The sequence below is a fragment of the Neofelis nebulosa genome, chromosome 9, assembly GCF_028018385.1.
Source record: "Neofelis nebulosa isolate mNeoNeb1 chromosome 9, mNeoNeb1.pri, whole genome shotgun sequence".
NCBI lineage: Eukaryota > Metazoa > Chordata > Mammalia > Carnivora > Felidae > Neofelis > Neofelis nebulosa.
This window is the reverse complement of record NC_080790.1, coordinates 35,515,208-35,540,470: the sequence shown is the minus strand read 5'-3', so window position 1 is coordinate 35,540,470 and position 25,263 is coordinate 35,515,208. Positions and strand designations below refer to the sequence as shown.

Below are 25,263 nucleotides of genomic sequence, written 5' to 3'. Positions count from 1 at the left end.
GAACACGAACATCCTGGGAACAGGCATGTGAGAATACTGGTCTTCTGTGTGTGTTATTATGTAGATTCCAACTGACACACAAAATAACTTCCTTTATTGATTCAGAACTAAAACATCAACAAATTGTTTTCTAAACAAAAAGAATATGGATGTTTCTAAAACATCAAAATCCCAACGAGCATGGAACCAACCATCACTGCATCTTAGCTTGAAAGCAGTACCTGGCACGTATCAGCAGATAACACGGGAGCACAGCCATTAATGTGCGGTAGGAGCCTCAAATATTGACTCGCATCAGCTTCTGGGACATAAATTTGTAATTTAATTTTGCCATGGGAGAGGTGTGGATACAGCAAAAGCCCACCAGGCCAGCATCTAAACCCCACTGTGATCGAGTTAAATGTGCGGCCAGGTTCTCCTCCCCAGATCTTCCTGGCATGCAGGGAAGGAACAGCATTGTTATTTCCAAAACAACCACACCCACAACTACAGTCACTTTTCTTAAGCCTCCTCATCAGGATGCCCAGGTTTTTGAGAGACGGGAAAAATCCACCAATCGTATCTTCAGAATCACGACTTTGTTGGAGCTGGACTGCTCCACAGTCCCTTCCTGTCCGACCCTGGCAATGGGCCTGGATTGTGATGATCCTGCTTTGCAAAACCGCAAACATAGTTCAAAAAACTCCCTTTGTCATCTTTGAAAAGAGAATACAAAGGCATTAACAGACTGAGAAAAAGCACGGCTACACATGGGGGTTAAACCTTTTCATTTGACAAAACAAATGGCTCCCTTTAGAAACACTAATTGTTCATCTCAGAGCCACCCGCCCCCCACCCCGCCAAAAAAAAAAAGACTGTCCTCTGTAAGGGTTTTATAACATTGGCTCCAGGCTTGAGAAGCTTGTTAGATGCTGGCTATGTCATTAATTTTAGTAAATACACTAAATTTACTAAATTTACACAATTATGAAATAGATCACCATTGACTTAATATTTGTGAATCAGTGCTAATGAATTCTTTGGGTAGTAGTGGGAGTTTTCTTTCAGATTCATAAAAACAGCTGTATTATATTCTACTTCATATATTATATGAAAATAGGGCTAAATTAAGAAAAGGAAAACAAACATCTTGGTTATATCTTCAAATACAGAAGGTCTGAAAAATTAGATCCTAACACACAAGCAATTGCCTTCACAGGTATTTAGGATAAAATGATGCGCTATCAGCTTGGATGTGAATTAAACTAACAGTTCAACCAGGAAACCAGGTTGCAAGATGTGTTGCTGGGAGTCATTCACAAAGAGGAATAAGCTGCGACGGAGGTATTCTCTGGTTCTCTTTCACTTCCAGTGTTGATACAAAACACAACTTCACAGGCCGCCTCTGGATTTCAACTCTAGCTGCAAGATCCTCCTATAACACCCATTTCCCTGGGCCCTCTTTGGGTCATGCTAAAAGGCAGGAGAAGAAAACCTCAGAAGACACACTGTAGATCAGACCCTACAGGTTGGACCCCATCCTTATGAGCACTTCGGGTACCCCGTAAAGTGTCTTCATCTATCATAGCCCCCCCACTGGCAAGGTAAACATCACACATACCACTGACATGTCCTGAAAAATAAACTCTTTGGCAGCCTGAGGATTCAGAAATACCTTCTCCCCTTTTTTAATGGCCTTTACATTAATGTGCCCCAGCCAATGGGGCACAGGGCAGCGTTTTCACTTGGGTCAGAAGGTTGTGGAATTCTTCCACTGCCTGTGAGTGTGCCATGGGGTTTAGCACCAGGTGTTGGAAGAGATTGACAGGCTCAGCATTCCGAAATGTCTTAGGGATCGGGATGGTCAGGGGCAGGAAGGCGTTACCAATGAGGAAATGATGGAGGGACCGTTGCTGGAGGCCACGGCCCAAGAACCAGAGGATGTCCTGGAGCCGCTGGGAGAGCATGCTGTGCTGCCAGTCTGTTAGGGGCAGCCGCAGCAACAGGTGCATGAGGGCCGTTTTGAAGTGGTAAGAGGTGAGGATAGGACGAGATGCTCCCTGGGGTAAGCTCTGAAGGTCCCGGAGACTTAAAATGATCTGGAGGCACTTGAGGTGGCAGGTGTTCTCCGGAGCAAAACGCCCTACCAGCTTCAGGAACAAGTGTTCACAGGCTGCAAAGGACTCAGGCCAGTCCACACTGGTGAGCTGTTCCTGGTCAGGAGCCTGACTCACCAAGTAGACCAACGTGTCTTCCCGTTGCACCCCCAGAACCAAGTGGATCGAGAGAAAGCGGCCTGAGCGGTAGTCCAGCCTGAGCTTGCAGGAGGTGGTAGACGGTGGGAGGCTGAGCTTAAAGTCATACTTGTGGGCCACAAGGGCCCAGGCATTGCCCATCATGTTCCGGAACCACTGTACTGTCTTGCACACATCCAGGTGGGAGCCAGTGCAGAGAGCCACCTTGATGGTGCTGCTACACTTGCTTAGGAGAGCCGAGTGATCCCTGTGGTGGTGCACCAGGCACAGCACGTCCCCCAGAATCTTCTCACGTTTGCACACACATTCCGACTCCACCAGCACAGAGCCACAGCGGCGGCCTAGGGTCGGATCCCTCATCTCCAGCACAAACATAGTGCCCTGCGGAGGGACAATGGGCACCAGGATATCAAATTTCTGAGTCTCGTGAAGGGTTCCCCATTTCTCAAAGGCAGCCCCGATGCCCAGGCAGTCCTCCAGCTGTGGGTGAGCCTCCCGGCGGCTGAGCACCCGACAGGCCTCAATGAGGTCATCCACAAAGCTCTCTACGAATTCGCAGGTGCAGGACAGATCACGGGTGACATTCTGGACGTAGTGTTTGTAAAAGGATTCCAGGGCCTCCCTCGAGGGGAAGTCAGTAAGCCAGTTATAGGAGGTGACGGGCACAACACGGACTTCCTCCTCCTCCTCATCGCTGCTGGAATCAAAGGCCGGCTCATGCTGCATGTTCTGTCGCAGGAGCTCAAAGACGAGAAAAAGGCAGAAGAGGCCAGCATTCCACAGGTTTCCCAGCAGCCAGCCCAGTGGCCCCTCCTGGCCATCAGCCTGGAATGGCCACCCCATGTCTTGCTTCCCCAACACTAACTGGTCACTGGATGTGTCTCCTCTCCAGAAGTTCTCTGCCTTCTGCTTCTGCTCAGCTGCCCGCTTTCTCTCTTCAAACTCTAGCTCCAACTGGCGCATCTCCTCGCTCATCCGCTTCTCCAGCTGCCGACTTCTGGCTAGTGTGTCCAGGTCCATCCGGTCGCTGACCATCAAGGGGTGGTGAACAACATACATCACTGCCAGGAACAGAAGGCTTATCACAGCCATGGAGGCCTCTGCATCTGGAGAAGTTAGGAGGGTGGGAGTCAGTGGTGATCTTCGGGATTCATCTGCTCTCCAGTGCGTACTCCCCAGAGCCCTGGAACCCCAAATCCTGGAAGGTACTCAGGACAAACAGAAAGCTTACAGAGCTGGGCATGGACAGAGCAAGGGTCTGCCCAGGAGGTGGTCTGGGAGAAATGGGGTCAGCAAGATGTGCCACTCAGTCTTTCTGCTTTCCTTCCACATGGTGTGGGTGGTATTTAGGCTTCCAGAGTATGGACCCAGGACTGTTTTCATTCCTGTGTAGAATAGGGAGGGGGACCCTTGTGGTAGGGTGGCCTCACCCGACTCATCAGTCCACCGTGGGCACCAGGAAGGCACCGTGCCCTGCTGATCCCAGAGGGCCTTCCACTGGCAGAAAGTACTGATCTTCCTGGGCAACACCTTTCCAAATCTTGCCAGGCAGCCAACCCCAGGCCCCCAGCTGTAGCATCCCACTTCTGTGACTTCACAATCCTCATTCTGCTCACCCTGTGTCATCAGACCACTCAGCCTCTCCTCCCTCGTGCCCAGTGGGGCAACTGCCAGTGGGCACCAGGGAGGCACCGTCCTGCCATCCTCCTCTCCACTGATTCCTGCTGTGCTCTCTCTCTGAGGTCCTAAGGCTTATTATGCTGTATGCCCCTTCTTGGATGGGGAAGGCTCCACCTCTCAGCCCAGGAAAGTTCATGAAGAACCAGCTGCCCAAAGCCACTTGACAGCCAGCAGTCATCGGATCCTCTGCCTCCCCACCCACCACGAGGCCGGAAGCTTCTTGCATTCACCCCCACAAATTACTGGGCTTACCGAGATTACGAAGGACTATGCCGTGTGGGCGCTGAAGCCAGGTGGAGGGACTCTCCTCCCTTTGGAACTTGGCCTTGCTTAGTCTCACTGCCCGCTCCAGGAGCTCTGTTAAAATTTACAAGGTACGGGGCTGGGTTGTGGTTCAAAGCAGGGTGCCCCCTCCCATTCATAACTTCCCCAAATTCCACGCCCAGAGATCCCTATTCCCATCCGCCTGGGGGTTTCTCCCAGGACTTGGCGCCAGGTTACTCACCGTCGGTGTTAGCGGGAACACGGTCTTAAAGAGACAGTGCGGCCTGACCGCCCCCGCCTTTTTCCCGGCGGGGTGGGAGCTCCGTGTGCCTCGCCGGGGCCGCCCGGGGGAGTAGCCCCTCTCTCCTCTCCCGGGGAACGCACCATCTTGTCCGAGGGCCCGATTGCCAGTGCGCGGCCCGCCTGGGAGACCCCACCGCGCCGGGCGCCGCTCCGTGGGCGCCGCTCCGTGGGCGAGGGCCCCAGCACCGCGGATCCCGCCGTCCAGGCTCCGCCCCTCCCAAGCTCCTCCTATCCCAACCCCACCTCCCAGCGCGCAGCGGGAGCGCCGCCCTGGGGCCCCGGTGGCCCTGATCGCGTACGCGCGCCTTCTGTCCGCCGCCGCTCCGACTCCCGCGGGGTCGTGTGCAGAGCGGAGGGGTTGTGGTCTCGGACTCACAGCCGAGGGGCGCGCACGCCCCTGGGGGTGGTGCCAGGGGCAACTGCAGTGCCGGTTGCCGGCTTCACGCAGCTCAATTCGCCGAGGATATACTTACTGGGAATTTGGAACGCACCGTACATATACAGCGAAGAGGATCGTGGCATGACTAGGAATTGACGGGTGGGGGGGGGGGGCAGTGCGCGTCATTCCCTCTTCGGGCTCGTCCTGCGCAAAACGGCACAGGAGCTGAGGTGTGTCGACAAGGTCCATAAGGTGCCTCTCACCCCCAGCCCACGCCCAGGCTCAGGTGTCTTTTCCCACCTCCTTTCTCCTGTGGAGGTGGTTGTCATTAAAGGACCAGACAGAACGCAAAGACCTGGCTTGAGGCCTTACTTGTCACTCACTACGTAGGAGTAAGAATCCTAAACCTCCGGGGTAGCTCTGTTGATGAGATGGTGTATAAAGGAAAACTTCATGAAGTGTGGAAACTGGACAAGATTTATAATACACTGAGATATCCCAACAGAAGGGATTTCCCAGAGAGGCCGAAGAACCCCCAGCCTTCCTGTCCTGCGTCAGCTAACCAAGGAGAAAAGGAAGTGATATCTTTCCATGCTTATTAACCAAAGTCCTTCTTCCGGAAGACAGTCAAGTTTCAGGCCTTATCAAGTGGCAATGTAGAGGTGGCCCCAAACAACTTGGACAGTGCTTCCAAAAACACTTATTTCCCTGTGGAGGAGGAAAGACTGTCTTCTGGCTGACCATGACTGAAGTTCCAAAGTTAAGTTTTATAAACTTGAGGGCTACTACCAGTAAGCATTAGTGCTATCAGGCAGTGACAATGAAATTTTCTATTATTTTTTTATGACAACGGTGGGATGAAAAAAATACGTTTCAGGGTGTGCGAAACAATGGTGGTTAAAGCCACATGTTTAAAAATGTGTCATGATCAAATAAGGGTTTGTTTCAAAAGTGATTGTCATGTCAGAAGACATTTGCTCGTGGGGCGCCTGGGTGGTGCAGTCGGTTAAGCGTCCGACTTCAGCTCAGGTCATGATCTCGCGGTCCATGAGTTCAAGTCCCGCGTTCAGGCTCTGTGCTGACAGCTCAGAGCCTGGAGCCTGTTTCAGATTCTGTGTCTCCCTCTCTCTGCCCCTCCCCCGTTCATGCTCTGTCTCTCTCTGTCCCAAAAATAAATAAAAAACGTTGAAAAAAAAATTTTTTAAAAGAAGACATTTGCTCGTTTGTGCTCATGAAGTTGGTTGCTATAGCAGACAAACTCCAAGCTGGAGAAATATTCATCCGTGTAAATATCACACTTAAAGCAGCAAGAAGCCCTCTAGCAGTGAACATATCTTGGCCTGTTTTTGGTGATTTTTCTTCTTCAGCATAATGTGAAGTGATTGCTGGCTTAGTGGGATTAAAAGAAAATCGAGTCACTTGGACACCTTGGCATTGATGCTAATTGGTGATTGTACACAAATGACATGAGGAAACTGGCAGCGGCCACTCATTTTAACAATTGAATTCCACTGTGGTGGGATTGACCCTTGTCAAGGAAGGAAACATGGTAGTTTCCCCTCCAAATAGTTTTATTTTTATCATTGGAAAATAAGACCTAGAACGTAAGTACCTTCATAACCTATGTACGATTCTGCCCCTTGGCCTGCAAAACCTAAAGTGTGTTTGAGACTATTAGTGTTTTTGGGGGCACCTGGCTGGCTCAGTTGGAGAAGTATGTGACTCTTGATCTCAGGGTCATGAGTTCGAGCCCCACATTGGGTGCAGGGATAACTTAAATAAACAAAAGTAAAAATAAAGACTTATTAGTGTTTTGGTGAGAAGAGTTGCTCAAAGAATTGAGGATGTGGGTAGAAACATCAATAATCAGTTTAGGGGCTCCTGGGTCGTTCAGTCAGTTAAGCGTCCAACTCGTGGTCTCAGCTCAGGTCTTGATCCCAGGGTCATGAGTTTGAGCCCCGTGTTGGGCTCTGTGCTGGGCATGAAGCCTACTTAAAAAAAAAAAAAAAAAAAAAAAAAAAAAAAAAAAAGAAATCAATTTAAAAACAGGTCATATGTTTCTGAGTGATTTTTCTTTGGCTTGATGAATCGGCAAATGTTACTAATACTGCTCAGTTATTGCTGGTTTTTTGTTGTTGTTTGTTTGTTTTTGAGAGAGAGAGAGAATCCCAGCAGGGGCAGTCCCAAGATGGGCAGAGAGAGAAGTGGGGCTTAGCTGAAACGGGGCTCATGTTTTACCTGAAGACCGACTCGTGTTCACCAGATGCAGGGCTTGAACTCACAAACCATGAGATCATGACTTGAACGGAAGTCAGATGCTCAACAGCTGAGGCACCCAGGCGCCTGAGTTGCTGCTGTTTATTCAGGAAGTTGATGCAGAGTTTGCAATTACTGAAGAATTAGACTTTATGAATAGTCTGCATGGGACAACTACAGGCAGGAATATTTCTTTAAAAAAATTTTTTTTAATCTCTATTTATTTTTGAGAGAGAGAGAGAGGAGAGACAGACTGCGACTGGGGGAGGAATGGAGAAAGAGGGAGACACAGGATCTGAAGCAGGCTCCAGGCTCTGAGCTGTCAGCACAGAGCCCAAGGCGGGGCTTGAACTCATGAACTGTGAGATCATGACCTGAGCTGAAGTTGGACGCTTAACCAACTGAGCCACCCAGGGGCCCCAAGAATATTTCAAAGAAGCTGAGAAAACACTAATTCAGTACAACCTGACGTGGAATCTGTTAATATATGTTACAACCGATGGTAATAAAAAAAACACGGAACAGAAAAAGGCTTAGATAGGCAAATTTACAAAGCTTGCGAAAATGTCAGGTGTTTCAAGCCTATGGTTATTTGTCATATTATTCATTGGCAGGTACTTTGTGGAAAATACTTGAATCTGTCATGTATTTGTGAACCACTAGTGTCAATGGTAAACTTTGTTCATTCTCATGGACTTAAAAATCGTCAGTTCTGGGAAGTTCCATCAGAAATAGATACTGAGTATCTTGACTTGCCCTACCATCACTATCAGTTTACAATCTTTTCGAGCTTGGGGATGAGATTAAAATTTTTCTAAACAAGGGGCACCTGGGTGGCTCAGTCGGCTTAAGCATCCGACTTTGGCTCAGGTCATGATCTCACAGTTGGTGGGTTCAAGCCCTGCATCAGGCTCCGTGCTGACAGTGCAGAGCCTGCTTAGGATTCTCTTTCTCCCTCTCTCTGCCTCTGCCCCTCCCCCGCTCATGTTCTCTCTCTCTCTCTCTCTCTCTCTCTCTCTCTCTCAAAATAAACTTAAAAAACTGTAAAACACATTATTTTCTAAACAAGAACTGCCCTCAGCTAGTCTTATCAAACACTGAACGACTTTGGAAATCAGCTTTTTGTTGTAGATTTGAGGCTGTTTCTTAATGAAGTCAACATAAATTTACAAGTCAAAATGGCATTTACATATGAAATTTATTCTCAGACCAAATCATTTTAACAAACAGTCACAAGTAATACCAAGCTGCTTTTTACACTTCCAGCGCTGTCAAAAGATTAAACAAGAAGCAAGATGCCCATTCCTACCTAAATTTATAGCAGATATATTTTCTGAGCTCAAACTACAGTTCCAGCAGAGTTAGACATCAGTGCAAGTGGAAAGAATACTTCTATATTTCAAAATCCATTTAACTTTGCAATTGAGGATCTTCCACATAATATTCAATTAGAAGTCATTAATCTGGGGGGCACCTGGGTGGCTTAGTTGGTTAAGCTTCCAACTTCAGCTCAGGTCATGATCTTGCCATTCGTGAGTTCAACCCCGCCTCCAGCTCTGTGCTGACAGCTCAGAGCCTGGAGCCTGCTTCAGATTCTGTGTCTCCCTCTCTCTCTGCTTTTCACCCACTCACATCACACACTGTCTCTCTCTCTCTCAAAAATAAGTAAACATTAAAAAAAATTTTTTTAAAGAAGTGATTAACTGGGGGGTGCCTGGGTGGCTCAGTTGGTTAAGTGTCTGATTCTTGATCTTGGCTCAGGTCATGATCTCACAGTTCATGAGACTGAGCCCCGGATCCAGCTTTGCACTAACAGTGTGGAGACTGCTTGGGATTCTCACTCTCCCTCCTTCCCTCCTTCTCTCTTCCCTACCCCACTCATGCTCTCTCTCTCTCTTTCTCAAAATAAATAAACATTTAAGAAAAAGAATTGATTAATCTGTAGTGTAATGACATACTAAAAAGGCAAGTAAGAATCTAATATAAGAATGAATACTTTCAATTTAATATGAATACATTCATATTAATTCATAATATGAATATGTTTAATATGAATATGTTCAAATTAATATTTAATATGTTGTGGATTAATATATCAATTTTTGTTAACTATTGAAAAACATCTTCAAAGAGGCAATACGTAATATCTCATTACATATCAGCATTAACAGATGAACATTTGCAATCAATTTGGATGATAGGAAACATACACTTTGAGCCCTAATTAAGTGACATGTTATTTCCAAAAAATAAAGGAATTCCATTCTTTTCGTTAGTAGCCCCATATTACCAAAAAAATGCACTTGATTATTATTGTACTTTGAATTTTGTCAATAGAATTTTGTGGCAATGTATTTTCTCTCTTGTTATGTAAACGCCTACATAACATCCTTGATTCTGCCTCTTGGCTGGCAAACACTAAAACGTTTACTATCTAGATGGCCATTTACAGAAAAAGTCAACTGTCCTTTACTCTTTTTTTTAATGTTTATTGATTCATTTTGAGAGACAGCACGCGAGCAGAGTGCAAGCAGGGAAGGGGCAGAGAGGGAGAGAGAGAATCCCAAGCAGGCTCCATGCTGTCAGCACAGAGCCTAATATGGGGCTCAAACCCACTACCGTGAGATCATAACCTGAGCTGAAACCAAGAGTCGTATGTTCTACCGACTGAGCCACCCAGGTACCCCTGTCCTTTGCTTTTAAGTAGCAAAACGTGCACATTTCCCCAAAAATTCATTTTTAAAGTTTTGTCTTTTTGTAAAAATGACACGTTCATTGTAAACATGCATATTCTATAGGAGGAATAGGAAAAGAAGCTACCCTCATCCCACACTACTCAGAGATAAGTGTTACAGATTTGGGGAGTACCTTCTAGGCACGATTGGTGCCAGTATTTCCAAAAATTTGCCCCTTGGAACACTAGTGGCTCAAGTTGACTCTCATCAAAAAGATTTGTATGATGTTTCTTAGTATCATTTTAAAAACTCATAAACACAAAAAAAAATTGTGAAAAATTTGGAAAATACAGAAAAGTAAAAAAAAAAAAACATTAAAATAAAATCACCCTGAGCCTGGGTGGCTCAGTCGGTTAAGCATCTGACTTTGGCTCAGGTCACGACCTCAAGGTCAGTGAGTTCCAGCCCTGCATCGGGCTCTGTGCTGACAGCTCAGAGCCTGGAGCCTGCTTCGGATTCTTTGTCTCCCTCTCTCTCTGCCCCATCCCCGCTTGTGCTCTGTCTCTCTCTGGCTCTCAAAAATGAATAAATGTTAAAAAAAAATTTTTTTTTTAATCACCCTTCATCCTTTGGTATCAGTTAGGATCCCCAGCAGGATTTGATTGCATACTTATGCCGGGTAATTGAGGAGGGTTTAATCAGGGAGCAAGAGTTTCAGGGTTTGGGGAAAACTGCAAGGGATGATTATGGTTCCTGGAGCCAGTCCAACAGGGAGCCTCTCTCTGGGTAAGGGTGAGGCGGAGGGGGAGTGATTTGTTACCAAAACTTAAGAGGGTAACTATGTGGAGAGGATGTCTGATAAGAAAATGTGGTCTTCAGTTGAGAGGATGAAGTCAACCCTGTGGGGCACCACAGGAAGAGAGCTGAGTTCTCTCAAAACTCATTTCCTGGGGCGCCTGGGTGGCTCAGTCAGTTAAGTGTCCGACTTCGGCTCAGGTCATGATCTCACGGTCTGTGAGTTCGAGCCCCGCGTCGGGCTCTGTGCTGACAGCTCAGAGCCTGGAGCCTGTTTCAGATTCTGTGTCTCCCTCTCTCTCTGCCCCTCCCCTGTTCACGCTCTGTCTCTCTCTGTCTCAAAAATAAATAAACGTTAAAAAAAAAATTAAAAAAAAAAACAAAACTCATTTCCTGCTGATGCCTCCCGTTGGCCAAAACCAATTGAACAAGGGAACAAGGGAGCCTTTTGATTCCATCCTTCTGGGTCAGTGCATGCCCTGGGGCACAGAGCAGGAATGAGAAAGAGGGGGGTCTGCAGGAGCAAAGAGAGAATATACACAATGTCACAGTCAAAGGTACCCAAACCCAACGAGCACCAGTCTGTGAGCTCAAACTCAGAGATGAAGCTGCCTTAGCTACATACAAACACATTTGAATCCCACATTTAGATCCACTGCGCTGTTCTCTAAAAAGAAACAGGATTCCTTGGAGGGTGATGACACAACATGTCAAGACATCCCAAAAGTCTGGTGAGCCTATAACATCTTGCTGAGGTTAGAAAATGAGAAGCCCAGGGGCGCCTGGGTGGCTCAGTCGATTAAGCATCTGACTTTGGCTCAGGTCATGATCTCACGGTTTGTGAGTTCGAGCCCCGTGTCGGGCTCTGTGCTGACAGCTCAGAGCCTGGAACCTGCTTCTGATTCTGTGTCTCCCTCTGTCTCTGTCCCTCCCCTGCTCATGCTCTGTCTCTGTCTCAGAAATAAATATTTAAAAAAAAAAAAAAAGAAAATGAGAAGCCCACAAAGACCTGTCTCAGGTGATGTTAGAAAAGGTATGAAGAGGCCACACAGAGAGAACTCCCACTGCTAGTGTGAATGACAGATGACACATGAAAAAATGTTAATTATTGGCATAACTTGAGCCATGGATCTGTGAAAATACTTTTTAAGTGATATAAAGTTTTTGGAAAAGATTGTTGTGATGCACCCATGTGTTTTCAATATTTTTACCAAAATTAAATCACTATATAAGTCTTAGACTCATGTTTTGGTCATTACACAATAAACCTATAAAAATTTAGGAATATGCTGTATGTATAAAAAATAGAATGTGTAAGTCCACATTAAAGTGGGAAATAGACAAGGGGCGCCTGGGTGGCTCAGTCAGTTGAGCATCTGACTTTGGCCCAGGTCATGATCTCACGTTCATGGGTCTGAGCCCAGCAACGTGCTCTGTGCTGACAGCTGGGAGCCTAGAGCCTGCTTCAGATTCTGTGTCTCCCTCTCTCTCTGCCCTTCCCCTACTCATTCTCTGTCTCTCTGTCTCTCTGTCTCTCTCTTAAAAATAAACATTAAAAAAAATTTTTTTTTATAAAGTGGGAAATAGACCATTGTCTGGTAAGTGAACAAAAAAGCAGGTTACAAAAGCATGCTATGGTTTAATCCCTTGCGTGTGTATTACATGCCTAAGAAAAAGTTTCAAAGGGTGGATTCCAAAATAACTTACAGTGATCCTCTGAGGATGGAGAAATTGATTACAAGTGACTTTTACCTCTCTCTATGCCTTTTTTGAACTATATAACAACGAACAGGTAGTATTTTCACATTGTAAAAATACCGTTCAGACAGTGCCCAGTTAATGAATGAATGGGATCTGTGCTCAAAGATCTGGCGTGTCTTAGTTGAATAGAGCTCAACTTGCAGTTTCTAAAGAAGCAGGCGCTCCCACGCTGACGTGTTTAACCCAGGATCCGATTTGTGCTCGGGCGGCGTCCTCGCGGTTCCGGAGACCCGGCAAGGGGCTTCCTCCGCCCGGTCAATTCACTGGGCGCCACGAGCGCCCTCCCCGAAACCGGGACAGCGCCGCAGCCACCGTAACTGTCCCCGCAGCCGCCAAGGCGCAGCCATGCTCCCGCCGCCTTTCCGCCCTCTCCAGGCTCTCAGCCCCACCCCCTGCCCCATCCAATCCCCCGCGACACATCGGTTAGAGCGAGCGACTTTGGGGGTCACAATGACGCGGGCGCATGGTTGCCAGACCCTGGAGAGCCTATGAAAGAGGATCTGGGCCAGCACTTCGCTCCATGTCACATGCAGATGGGTGATAAGTGGGTAGATGCCGTAGATGGAGAGAAGGTATATTAGTTTCCTGGGGCTGACACACATTTTTGGTGGCTTAATACAATAATACAATAAAAAAAAAAATGATCCACTCTGGGGCACCTGGGTGGCTCAGTCGGTTACAACTTCGGCTCAGGTCATGATCTCACCGTTCCTGAGTCTGAGCCCCACACTGGGCTCAGCCCTGACAGCCAGCCAAGCCTACTTGGAATTCTGCCTCCCTCTCTCCCTGCCCATCCCCTCTTGCTCTCACTCTTTTTCAAACATAAATGAACATCGAGAAAAAAAAAAAATTATCCACTCACAGTTCTGGAGGCCAGAAGTCCAAACTGAAAGCACTGGCGGGGCCATGCTTCCTCTGAAGGGTCTAGAGAAGAAGCCTTCCTTGCCTCGGGGTTTCTTACTTTGTAGTGGGATCATTCTGATCTGCAACTCCATCTTTATATCTCCTTCTGTGTGCCCTTCTCTGTCTCCTACAAGGAGGCTGTCTTTGGATATAGGCACCAACCTAATGCAGTATGGTCTCATTTTTATCTTTACCTTAATCACACCTGCAAAGACCCTATTTTCTTTCTTTTTTTTTTTAAAAATTTTTTTTTAACGTTTTATTTATTTTTGAGACAGAGAGAGACAGAGCATGAACAGGGGAGGGTCAACGAGAGGGAGACACAGAATCTGAAACAGGCTCCAGGCTCTGAGCTGTCAGCACAGAGCCCAACGTGGGGCTCGAACTCACAGACCGCGAGATCACGACCTGAGCCGAAGTCGGCCGCCCAACCGACTGAGCCACCCAGGCGCCCCAAAGACCCTATTTTCAAATAAGGTCTCATTCCTAGGTTCCGGGTGGACGTGAATCTTCTGGGCGGTGGGGACACTATTTAACTCAGTACAGGCATGTACTATCTGTATAGGTCTACACAGATAGATGGATTAAAAGGCAGACCCTGGATTGGGGGTGGTATGAGAGGCTGAATTGTGTCCCCCTAAAACTCTGTGTTGAAGCCCTAACCCTCAGTATCTCAGAATGCAACTCTATTTGGAAATAGGATCCTTGCAGATCGACGATCATGTTAAGATGAGGTCATCAGGGTAGGTCCTAATCCAGTATGACTGGTGTCTTTATAAAAAGGGAACCACCTCACACCCTTAGGATGGCTACCATAAGAAGCAAGAGAGAGAGAGAGAGAGAGAGAGAGAATTATAAGTGTTGGTGAGGATGTGGAGAAACTGGAACCCCTCTACACTGTTGGCAAGAATGTAAAAGGGTGCAACCACCGTGGAAAACAATGGAAGTTCCTCAAAAAAATTAAAAATAGAACAACCAGATGATCCAGCAATTCCACTTCCGGGTCGGTACCCCAAAGAAGAGAAAGCAAGGTCTTGAAGGGATATTTGTATATCCATGTTCATGATAGCATTGTTCTCAATAGCCAAAGGGCAGAAGCAACCTATGTGTCCATTTGGAACAGTCATACAAAATTATCTTGACCCAGAGTGGAGGGCTGAGAGATCCATGGGCAAGCCCTGGCTCTGCCACCTGCTTGTTCTGTAATGTGGGCAAGTCACTTCCTGTCACTCTGGTCCTGGGCTCCTGATGTGTAAACACGGGGCCTGAATGGACCTCTTCCAGCTGGCATAGCTTTCATCTATTGAAAACAATGGCCCCAGTGTACCAGCCAGGCAAGAGCATGCCTTTCGTGCCTCAGACTCATTCAGCCTCAAGAACTGCGGGGGCCAGTTCCCCCAGGGTGGCCCGGGGACACTGATGTCAGATCTGTGATGTCAGCACCACACACTGGCTAAAAGGACCCATGCCCCCAGTCTCTCTCAAGTTGTAACCAAATGGTTGCCTGAAAAGACACCAGAGGCTGAGATGAGGGTCCCTTCTCTGCTTTCCTACATATGATGCAATCAACCTTGTGCCTGGCACCCACCAAGCAGGCCTTGCCCTCACCCCATCTGCCTCCCAGAGCACATGCGTTCCTCCTCACTCAGCCAACCCAGAGTCCCTGAGGCTCCTAGCTAGGCTGGAACTGGCCTCAATTTGGCCTCCCAGAGTACGGCCTCCTCCTGCTCTGTCTTCTCTTGTTCTCAAGGATGGCCCCGCTTGTCAGAGCCCTGCTCTCCCTGGTTCCCAATCTGCCATTCTGCCCTGGACTGTGGACTGATGCCTGACTTGGTCCTGAATGTTAACACATGGCATTTGCAAGGACATTCCCTTACACCTAGGCACTAGCTAGATTCTAATTTCTCTCTACAAAGGGTATCTGCAAAAAAAATTTTTTTTCCCATCTTGGGTTATTTACTTGAAAAAAATATATATATCTGGTTGGTGACATTTTCTCAGACTCTAAAATTGTAACACACATATTATAGTAATTATACGAATCTTTATGGGACCACAGGAAGTGAATACTAAGGTTGGGCTGTCCTGGCAAATCCAGGTGAATGGTCAACGGGACTATGATCTCAACAGTGGAATTCCTTGCTGATCCCCAAACCCTGGACTTTGCCCCATCCCCTATTCACTTACTTCCCAAAAACTCCCTCTCCTGTCTTCTGGGTCTAAGTGTCTCCTCGGTGAGTGTCTCCCAGCACCCAGCCCTCGAAACAAGCAGGTGTCACATTTTAGGGAATGAATCGATGGCTTTGGACAACCACTCTTCCCAATCCAGTCAGTGTCCCTTTCTTGTCTTTTTTACCCCATCAGACACTCCACTCCAGCAAGGCCTTTGGCTTCTGTCCTCAAAGTGCATTGTTATAGCACTCCTTGCTATGAAGGAGACACAAATTATCTGAGTTGGGAAAGAAGGAGGAGAGGGGGAAGAGGGACACAGAAAGGTTAGAGGCTAGGGTGAGTCCTGATGGAGGGGCCCATCATTGCTCTACCTAAAACCCCCAGAGGGGGCCAAAGGGGAAAAAAATCACTTCCCCCCTACCCTTCTAAGTTCTCTGTGCGGGACCTTGTAATAAGACAGATTAACAAGAGAAAGAATTACATAATTGTATTAACATGCATACTTCATGTATGCATTAGGAGACACCTAGGAAAAAATGAGTAACTCTCCAAGATGGCTTAGAACTCAGGCTTAGGGGCACCTGGGTGGCTCAGTCAGTTGAGCATCCAACTCTTGATTTCAGTTCGGGTCATGATCTTATAGTTCATGGGATTGAGCCCCACATCAGGCTCTGCAAGCTCTCTCTCTCTCACTCTCTGCTCCTCCCCCACTCACTCACTCTCTTAAAAATAAACATTAAAAAAAGAACAACAACTCAGGCTTAAATACCACTTATCAGACAAAAGAAAGAAGGGTGTGGGAGAGGCCAGTTATGGGAGATGACCAGGAAGAGTACAGAAAACAAGAGTGAGGTTTGTTCTGCATTTAAGTGCCTTCTTCATTAGTAAGAGTTTATTTTAATTAAAAGCAATTTTTAAAATTTTTATTCATTTTTGAGAGGGGAGAGGGGCAGAGAAGGGGGGGGGGACACAGAATCTGAAGCAGGCTCTGGGCTCCAAGCTGTCAGCACAGAGGCCAACGTGGGGCTCGAACCCATGAACCGTGAGATCATGACCTGAGCTGAAGTCGGACACTTAACTCACTGAGCCACCCAGCCTCCTCAAGAGTATATTTTAAAGTCATTCTTCTCTTCCTGGTTCAGAGAGGGAGATGCCTTTATAAGTGGAGTTTTCTTTTATAAATATAGATTTCTCTTACAAAAGGGAAACTTCGACTCTATTTTCAGAGCTTCTCCTTTGCCTGCTATTTCTCAAAAATTATCAGCTCAAATTTTTCCTAATGCCAAAGATATCCTAACATATATTTTTGGGTGGTACTTTCTGGTCTTCTATGGAGTGAAGGGGATCCTGATAGTTTGAACATAAGTGAGCTGGAGAGGGGCTGCACAAGATCTCTGCTGTGTGTAAAGAGACCTGGGGACTGCTCCAGCAAGCTTCCACGGGCCCTCAAAGGAGTGGAAGTGGCAGAGGGCATGCAAGAAGGTAGACCTCTGGAGCCCAGAGCTGTACACGGGACCTGCATGAGCCAGCAGATGGGAGCAGAGGGCCAAGGAGTGAGTTTCTTCCAAGAACTTGGGTGCAGCCTTGGAGAAAGGGGTTGTGGGAAGTATAATAAAAAACAAAATCATCTTCCAACCCAGAACACCTCTCCACAAAGGTATTAGGACAAACCCCCCCCCCAGTTTTGTTATTAAATAAGCATTAAATCAGTGAAGGAAATCAGAATGTCACCCCAAAACATACTTTTAACATAAAAATTACGTTGAGCTGAAGGCAATTAAGAAGCAAAAAATGCAGTAAAATCTCTCTCTACACTTCCCCCTTTCTGACTAAAGGCAGGACATAAACTCCCCCCTTACTGAGGACAGACTTATCAGCCCAGAGACAGCACCAGAGGAACCTGCAGGCACACCTCACTTCATGAGTTTCCTCCTGTGCATTTACCTTCATTAGCTTCCTCCTGCCCTTGGAAGCTTAAAAATGCTTTCCTTTGGGGGAGATTGGGTGGCTTAGCTGGTTAAGCATCTGACTCTTGATTTCAGCTCAAGTCATGATCTCACAGTTCATGAAATCAAGCCCCATGTCGGGCTCTGCACTGACAGTGGAGATCCTGCTTGGTATTCTCTCTCTCTGCTTCTCTCTGTCTCTGAAAACAAAACAAAAACCTGCTTTCCTTTGTCCCGTCATTTCTCCACAAATTGATTGTTCTTTATTGAAGGTGCTTCATAAGCTAGAGTTCTAAGCCGCCACTTCGAGTTACTCTTTGTGTAGGTTTCTTCAACTATACAAATTAAGAAACTTTTTGTTTTGTTAGCATCCCATTTGAAAACTCCAAGATGGGTAGAAGTAAAATTTTGCCTGCCCTACCCCAGAATGTGCGCTACCTCCCTTGACGTTTGAATTTTTTTTTTTTTAAGTAGGCTCCATGCCCAGGGTAGGGCTTGAACTAGACAACTGCCCCGCACCCCCACCCCCCAATCAAGAATGCCAGTCAGGTGTCCCAATGTTTGCATTTCATAAAGATAGCTCCCAGGCCCCTGATGAAACATTCCTGAGCTGTGAGACTGGCCAGAGTACTAGTGGCTTGGTCATTATAAAGATTTACGTACAGGGGTGCCTGGGTGGCTCATTCAGTTAAGTGTCCACCTTTGGCTCAGGTCATGATCTTGTGGTTCATGAGTTCAAGCCCAGCATCAGGCTCTCTGCTGTCAGCACAGAGCCCGCTTCAGATCCTCTGTCCACCACCCCCCCAACCCTGCTCTCTGCCCCTCCCCTGCTCATGCTCTCTCTCTCAAAAATAAACATTAAAAAAAAATTTATGTACACTGAAGAGGACAGAGAAAGACATTCTGAAAAGAAAGGGAGTGGGAGAAGTCTCTCATCAACAAGGAGAATTAAGCCTCTTATTTGTAATTTGTGTCTGGCCTTATGGGGTCCTGACTGAGCCAACCGACACTTGCCTGGGCTTGTCCTGAATTGACCAGGGTAATTTCTGCCACATAATGGGATGGAAACTTAAGCCAGGAATTCAATGTAAGTGGAGACATTTTTTTTAAAGTGGATTTTATTTTTGCACCTCTGAATTCCTGCTGTACACCGTTTAAAGCATTGGAAGCTAAATGAGGTTTAATTCTCACAAAAGTACACGGCTTCTGACTGGGAAGAGGTATGGGAGCTACCTCTCAGGGAGATAAGTAGACACCTGCCTTCGCTCTGACACCTGGGCAGAGGACACGGCCCAGCAAGTGGCAGTCACATTCCTGTCCCTGCAAACACCCGCCAGTCACACCTTGGGCAGGAGCCCTGCCTAATACCTTGGCTCCCACTGCTTCTTGGCTAAAGTCCAGGTGCCCACCCTGACTCAGGCCCTGGCGATGTATCCTAGTCCATCCTGACCCCTGGGCCACTCTGAGTTCCTTTTGGGTCCTTGAGAGCACCAGGCTGTTCCCTGTGGTGAAATCCTGCTTACCCACCAGGTGCAGCTGGAAGGACATGGCCTCTGGGGGCCTTCTGTGACTCTCCCAGGACTGGGTTAGGTGCCCCCATCATGTGCCACCCCTTCCATTACCCCCTGAGAGAAGCTCTTTCTGTCCATCTCTGCTGCCTAACAAAATAGGCACCAATTAGAGCTGAACGAATGGATGGTGGGCAGGTGGGTGGCCAGGGCCTCTCTCACCCAGGGCAGCCCACACCTGGTTGTCTCTCGTGCCCAGTAGCGTGCAGTGAGATCTACCTGATAAGAAGGAGGGGCTAGGCAGGGTCCGGGAGCTGATCTGTGTATGTTGTATCCAGCACACTCTGCTTGGCTTCCTGGGCCAGTGCATTCTGTCAGATGCAGAGCTGCTTCTTGGCTCATGTGGGGAAAAGGATGGATGGACAGACAAAAGGACAGAGGGACAAGTTGGGGGGGTATGCATCAGGGCCACAACCTCCATCCCGGGGGCTCCCTGTATCTTTCCGCTCTTCTTATCTGCCCTGGCAGGATGGCCAGGCCAGGCCAGTGACCAAAAGGGTGACTAGGAGAGTGCTTGACTCACCCTGGGCCTACCCAGCATGACAGAGCCCAGAACCTGGGCACAATTAAAAAAAATTTTTTTTTTTAACATTTATTCATTTTCGAGAGGCAGAGCACAAACGGGGGAGGGGCAGAGAGAGAGGGAGACAAAGAATCCGAAGCAGGCTCCAGGCTCTGAGCTGTCAGCACACAGCCTGACACAGGGCTCGAGCCCACAGACTGTGGGATCGTGATCTGAGCCAAAGTCGGACGCTCCACTGACTGAGCCACCCAGGCACCCCTGGGCACAATTTTAGAGCCATGAGGGAGAGGCAGGATGGCCTGTGGGAACCAAACACGGCACCTGGCCACACAGCCCTTAGAGCTATGTGTGCACACATGTGCACACATGCACTTGATATGTCCGTGAGCATGTACACCTGGTCCTTCCTCCCCCCCACCCCCACCCCCCATCTGCTCACACCTGGTGCCCATCTAAGTTTGTAGCTGGCGGCATGTATATCTGGGTCCAGCTATGTGTCTCCAAGCATGCGTGTGGACAGACACACGAGTCTGAGGGGCAGGAACCAGGCAGAGTCCCACTCTCAGGCCAGCCTGCGTAAGGGTAGATGTTTGCCTGACCCCAGCATGTCTCCATCTGCAACTGATCCTCACAGAGTACAGACAGCTCAGCTGTTGATGGTTACAGAAATGTCAGATCAGCTTTAGGCTGGGTTTTGAAGAGAGATATGGCCCTGGAAAGAGCCAAATTCAGTTTGCTTAATAGTAAACTGAAACACGAACAGGGTCTTCTAGGTAAAGACTGGACCATTAGGACCTGAGTCTTTGACAGAGGTCTCATGTGTTGTCAGCACCTGCACTCCCTCCATTAATTACTTGTGGAGACACTGTTGTATTAGGCAGGACTTACTGTAGGCAACTTGAGTTTGTCTCAGTAGGTGAAGGGGTAAGTAAGGCAGGGCTTACTCCATTAATTTTGACTAAAATGGTCCCTTTTGGATAGAATTAGCACTCTATAGGGAAGGAGAAACTTTTCCTTTTACACTCTTAGGTTCTGTACCCAAGTCCTGCAAATTAAACTAACAAAAGACAGATTAGTAGGAGAAAAGGTATGTAAGTTTTATTGTATGTGCATGGGGGCTTCACAGAAAAGAAGTGAAAAACCCAAAGAAGCTGTTAGATTCTGGCACTTGATATACTATTTTAAAAAAGGGATAAGTTATGGAAAAGAGACAAGACAAAGGAAAGGGGGGATGGCTCCTAGGGGCTGTAAATTGTGGGGAGGTGACTAGGAAATAATTGTGGGCAGATCAGGGTTGTTTAGGAAGATCTGTTCTGCAGACTCCTCTCTGCAATCTCCAGTCTTGTTATGGGAGAGGGAACACTTTTACAAATGGAAATTTACGTTCTGTGTTTTGGCAGAAAGGGTTAGAGCAGAGAGTTCTTTTTTTTTTTTTTTTTTAATGTTTATTTATTTTTGAGACAGAGAGAGACAGAGCATGAGCAGGGAAGGGGCAGAGAGAGAGGGAGACACAGAATCTGAAGCAGGCTCCAGGCTCTGAGCTGTCAGCACAGAGCCTGATGCGGGGCTCGAACTCACAAACTGTGAGATCATGACCTGAGCTGAAGTCGGACGCTCAACCGACTGAGCCACCCAGGCGCCCCTAGAGCGGAGAGTTCTACCTGTGTCCACTGTTTCTCAATTGCCTTCAGCTCTAAATAATCCTTATGCCAAACTGGCATATTTTGGGGTGGCATATTCTGGACCCCTTCAACCGCATTAGCTGAACAGAGCATCGCAAACCTACATACTTTTGGCACTTTGTTTTTATATGGTATAGAGAAGCTAAGTACATTCAGGTCTGTTAATAAGCATGAAAAACTGCACTATAAGCAAACACGTTTCTGTTCATAAAATTTGCTAGTCTACTCATACAGAATGCTGGCATGTGACAGTTCACTACTGTCTACTATTTTCTCTGTAAAAGAAAGGCTACAAACAGTTAAAAATCATAACTAGTATATATAGTTAAAACTACTAGAAATAATAAGGATGAAGAAAAACGACCGCGCATGAAGAGTATGTAAGAAAAGTAGGATATATTTATCGATAAGGAAAGGTATGAAGTTTGAAGGATGTGTTTTTGTTCTGGGAAAAAGAGAGGTATTTTGTTTTAAAATAGAACGACTGGTTGCTCCAGAATGAAAAGAGGAAAATGTAGAAAAATAGACAAATACTTGAATGAATATAGGAAAACTGTAAAAGGTTTGCAGAAAATAGACCTTATCTCATGTAGTCAAGCTGAATAAGACTTGAATGGATTTGTTTCAAGGTCTTAAAAAAAAAAAAAAGAGCTTTAACCACAAAAATACACTGGTGCAAATACATTTGGTTTTCTCTCTGTTAGAATGACGATGTTTCCTTAGAATATCATTCTGCTCTTAAGAGATTGTAAAAGCTTTCTTCTGAACCTTTTGAGTCATCTGCCTAGGACACCAAGATCTTAATCAGAATAATTTCAGGTGCTTTACGCTAACCTTTATCATATCTTTGACTGTTTAACCAAGAAGAACCAAGACTTCCCACAGTGAAAAGGGCTAACGTGTTTTACATTTTTGACAATTTCATCTTCCCCAAATCAAGTCCTAAATGAAGTTTGTTTGACCTCAGACTAACTTTGGAATTTCCTAGAGAGTTCCTGGAAAATCTCATAAGGCTCTGTTCTTTCACTTTGTAGACAGATGTTCGAGGAATTAGGTTTCTTTGATTTGTTAAATTGCATAAAAGGGCGTTGTCAAATAGAAGTTTTAACCTTCCTAGATTTGCTTGGGTAAATATTATTAATGTAAATATTTTGGAAATTGTATAACATTTACAAAAATTTGTCAATACCTTTGCTAACCATGGTATGGCCTAATATAATGCCATTAGTCCAAATCCTGGTTATTTTTGTTATGTGTCACAGATGCAATGGCATGTTCTTATCAAATGAACTCTCATGATCTTTAGAAGCCAACAGGTTCATTGAACTCCTAACCCAGGATCAAATGGAACAAGTCAGTTAAGCATCTGACTCTTTTTTTTCCCTTAAGGTTACTTATTTATTTATTTTGAGAGAGAAGAAAGGGAGAAGGGGAAGCCCAAGCAGGGCTCTGTGCTGTCAGGGCGGAGCCCGATCTCACGAGCTATCAGATCATGACCTGAGCCGGATGCTTAACCATCTGAGCCACTCAGGTGCCCCAAACATTTGACTTTTGATCTCAGCTCAGGTCTTGATCTCAGGGTCATGAGTTCAAGCCCCAAATTGGGCTCCTCGCTGGGTGTGAAGGCTACTTAAAAAAAATAAATTGATTAAATGGACCTGAGTTAACAGATTAAAGGATGATTATGGCTATTTTTTAGAACACTGCTAATGCTTTAATGTTCTCTTTTCCAGACATAAGGAATCCCTTTCACTTAAACTGTCTATAACTTACAATAGTTAAGTAGATTATACTTTTGTAAGATAAAGCACTTACCTTTTCTCCCTCTCTGATCCCTTGAGAATTTGGAAATTCTTATTGAATATTCTTATTTCTATGGCAATATAATTACTTGAATAAGTTCAATAAGAACCTGTTCTTGTAACAGGACATAATTGGTTAGATTTGGATAACATTAGTTAAATATCCAAGGTTTTGAGTGAATGTCATATTTCAGAATGATGAAGAGAATCAGATAGGACCATACGGTTCTAAGAAACCAGGTTTAACTTTATAGAGCCAATGCTTACAAGGTGTTCTTGGAAAAATCATCCTGATACCTGGCTTACAGGGTTCCCAGTCTTCTCCCATTCCCCTGACTTGGCATCACTGAAAGCTAAACCTGCCTTCTTCCAGAAGCCTGCAAGCTAAAGGTGGGGAATTTGACATAAACGTCAAAGAAATCACCATCGTGCCTGCTGCTGAGAAACTTCACCAGATCACCCCGTACCATCACCAAAGACATTCAGACTGAAGATCAGGGAATTTCTTGGATTGCCAGTCCTGTCCTCAAGCCCAACATCTGGAAAATCTCAACTAGCAGATCTCTGGACTCAGAAACTGGGTTTCCAACCATTAACTTTTTTTCCTTTTATTTTTATAGAAATTCCTCTCAGTAAATGCCTGAATGCACACCCCATCCAGCACATACCCTCTACCCCTAACTCCAAATAGATGGTACAGCCGATCCTTAATGAGCAAAAGGCAACCAAGTGAGAACACGGACTTCTTTTCAGAGGAAAGAAGAATGTCACTCCTTTCCTTGGACGAGAGGGGGATTGATAAAGAGTCTCTCTCTGACCAAGTTTGAATCAGGCTCCTCTGAGCTCTTTCCAACAAGGCCTTGACTTTTGGACTTCAGTGTTCATCTTTGCATTGTCTAATTTCATAAGCACTCTCCTAAGTTCGTTTAGCCAGAATCTCCAGCTTACGTGTCTGGTCGATCTCAATAGCTGATCAGGTTTCTCAGCCTCCACTCCCCCCCCCCCCCACCCCGATGATGTCTGATTATCTTGGCCTGCTGCCTTCAGCAAGAGTCCTGTTAGGTAGGTTAGCCAGGATCCCACTGACCCCTGCTGTTTCCTCTTAGTTATTTTCCATCCCCTGATCCCTACCCTGCTCCTTGGCTATAAATTCCCCCTTGCCCATGCTGCATTCAGAGTTGAATCCATTCCGTCTCCCCCAGTGCAAGACCCCATTACAGTGGTCCTGATACTCATTGCCCTGGTCCCCCCCCCTTGAGTAAAGTTGGCCTTACTGTTCTTTAACAAGCGTCATGAAGAATCTTCTCTTTAGCACACTCCTCCTTCCCTCTGAGGGAGAGAGCCTAGCCCCTATGGCTCTTCCTCCTCCATTCCTGGGAAGGACCTAGGTGCCCCTGCCTGAGGAATATGCTCCTGATCATCTCCTACTCAGGGTTCCCCTGTCTGCTATCTTATTCCCAGTGTGGGTCCCTAGGGCTCCTTCTAGAGACACGCCCAGTGTTTGGGCTCTGGCCCCAGGACATTGTGGCTCTCTGTGCCCTGGCCACATTTCTTTAGGCCCTGGGCCCCTCAGTCGGCTGTCCCCACGTGCTACATGCAGCCCCTGCCAGAGGCTGCTGTCTAGCACTGGCTGAGAGCCTGGCAGGACTGAGCACGCCAGAGCCCAGGGGCTCAGAGACACTGGCCTGGCCTGACAGATGTCCATACTCTCAAGTCCTATCTCCTGTCCCTGAGTCCCTTTGGGCGGGTTAGAGCCGGCTGCTAGGTCCAGGTCATTGCCTGGTGTCTCCTGGGGCACTTGGCCTTGGGGCTTCTCCTATTTGCCCTGAGACTGCTTCTCTGGGAGTGGTCCCAGGCCTTCTGGAGGGTGAGAGTCATAAGTATGCCCTCCCCTCACTGACAGCAGTGAAGGCAGACCAGGGGCCATGTGTATACTTTTGTTGGTCATCCCGTCTGCCTGTGGGAGGGGCATGTAGGCAGGGAGACAGGCTCCCTGGGGCAGGTGAGGGGCATCTGACTTCACATCTCCTGGTCTTTGCCCTCATGGACAAGTGGCCCGGAATGGGGATACGGTTGGCACTGCTCATAGAGTCTGACCAGGCCTGGGGCAGAAAGCGGGAGGCTCATGCTTGTGACCTTTCTCACCCTGCAGGGTTGATGGACACTGACCAACTGATCCCCACAGAAAGATCAGTGCCTCTGCAGCCTCTTGATGTTGTAGGACCACTCTGGGTACATCCTCATGACCTCATGGCCATCAAGAGGCCCAGCTAACAGGGACAGATGGCCACCTCACCTACTGTAGGAAGTCGGAGGCCTG

The 25,263-nt window shown here is 46.9% G+C and overlaps 1 protein-coding gene and 1 long non-coding RNA gene across 5 annotated transcripts; one reads left to right on the top strand and one right to left on the bottom strand.

Annotated features, from left to right (window-relative positions):
* Window positions 1-72: 72 nt before the first annotated feature.
* Window positions 73-4,652, bottom strand: ITPRIPL1 (ITPRIP like 1). 4 transcript variants are annotated; one of them, XM_058683205.1, is made up of 2 exons: window positions 4,420-4,652; window positions 73-3,340 (listed from the first exon to the last, which is right to left on the bottom strand). In XM_058683205.1, exon 2 carries the CDS (start codon window positions 3,324-3,326, stop codon window positions 1,683-1,685), a length of 1,644 nt encoding a protein of 547 aa, XP_058539188.1. In that variant the 5' UTR covers window positions 3,327-3,340; window positions 4,420-4,652; the 3' UTR covers window positions 73-1,682. The 4 variants fall into 4 exon arrangements, 3 of the variants coding, with proteins under 3 accessions (XP_058539188.1, XP_058539189.1, XP_058539187.1); XM_058683206.1 differs by lacking the exon at window positions 4,420-4,652 and adding an exon at window positions 4,167-4,171; XM_058683204.1 differs by lacking the exon at window positions 4,420-4,652 and adding an exon at window positions 3,665-3,980.
* On the top strand, window positions 4,207-23,820 carry LOC131484694 (uncharacterized). Its single transcript, XR_009248399.1, has 2 exons — window positions 4,207-4,288; window positions 23,564-23,820. It is a non-coding gene; the product is annotated as an uncharacterized LOC131484694 (long non-coding RNA).
* Window positions 23,821-25,263: the final 1,443 nt, after the last annotated feature.

Coding starts and splice junctions, on each gene's coding strand:
- ITPRIPL1 (XM_058683204.1), bottom strand. CDS start 3,860: ATGACACAGGGTGAGCAGAATGAGGATTGTGAAGTCACAGAAGTGGGA. Junction 3,341..3,664: donor ACGGTGGACTGATGAGTCGG/GTGAGGCCACCC, acceptor TAACTTCTCCAG/ATGCAGAGGCCTCCATGGCT.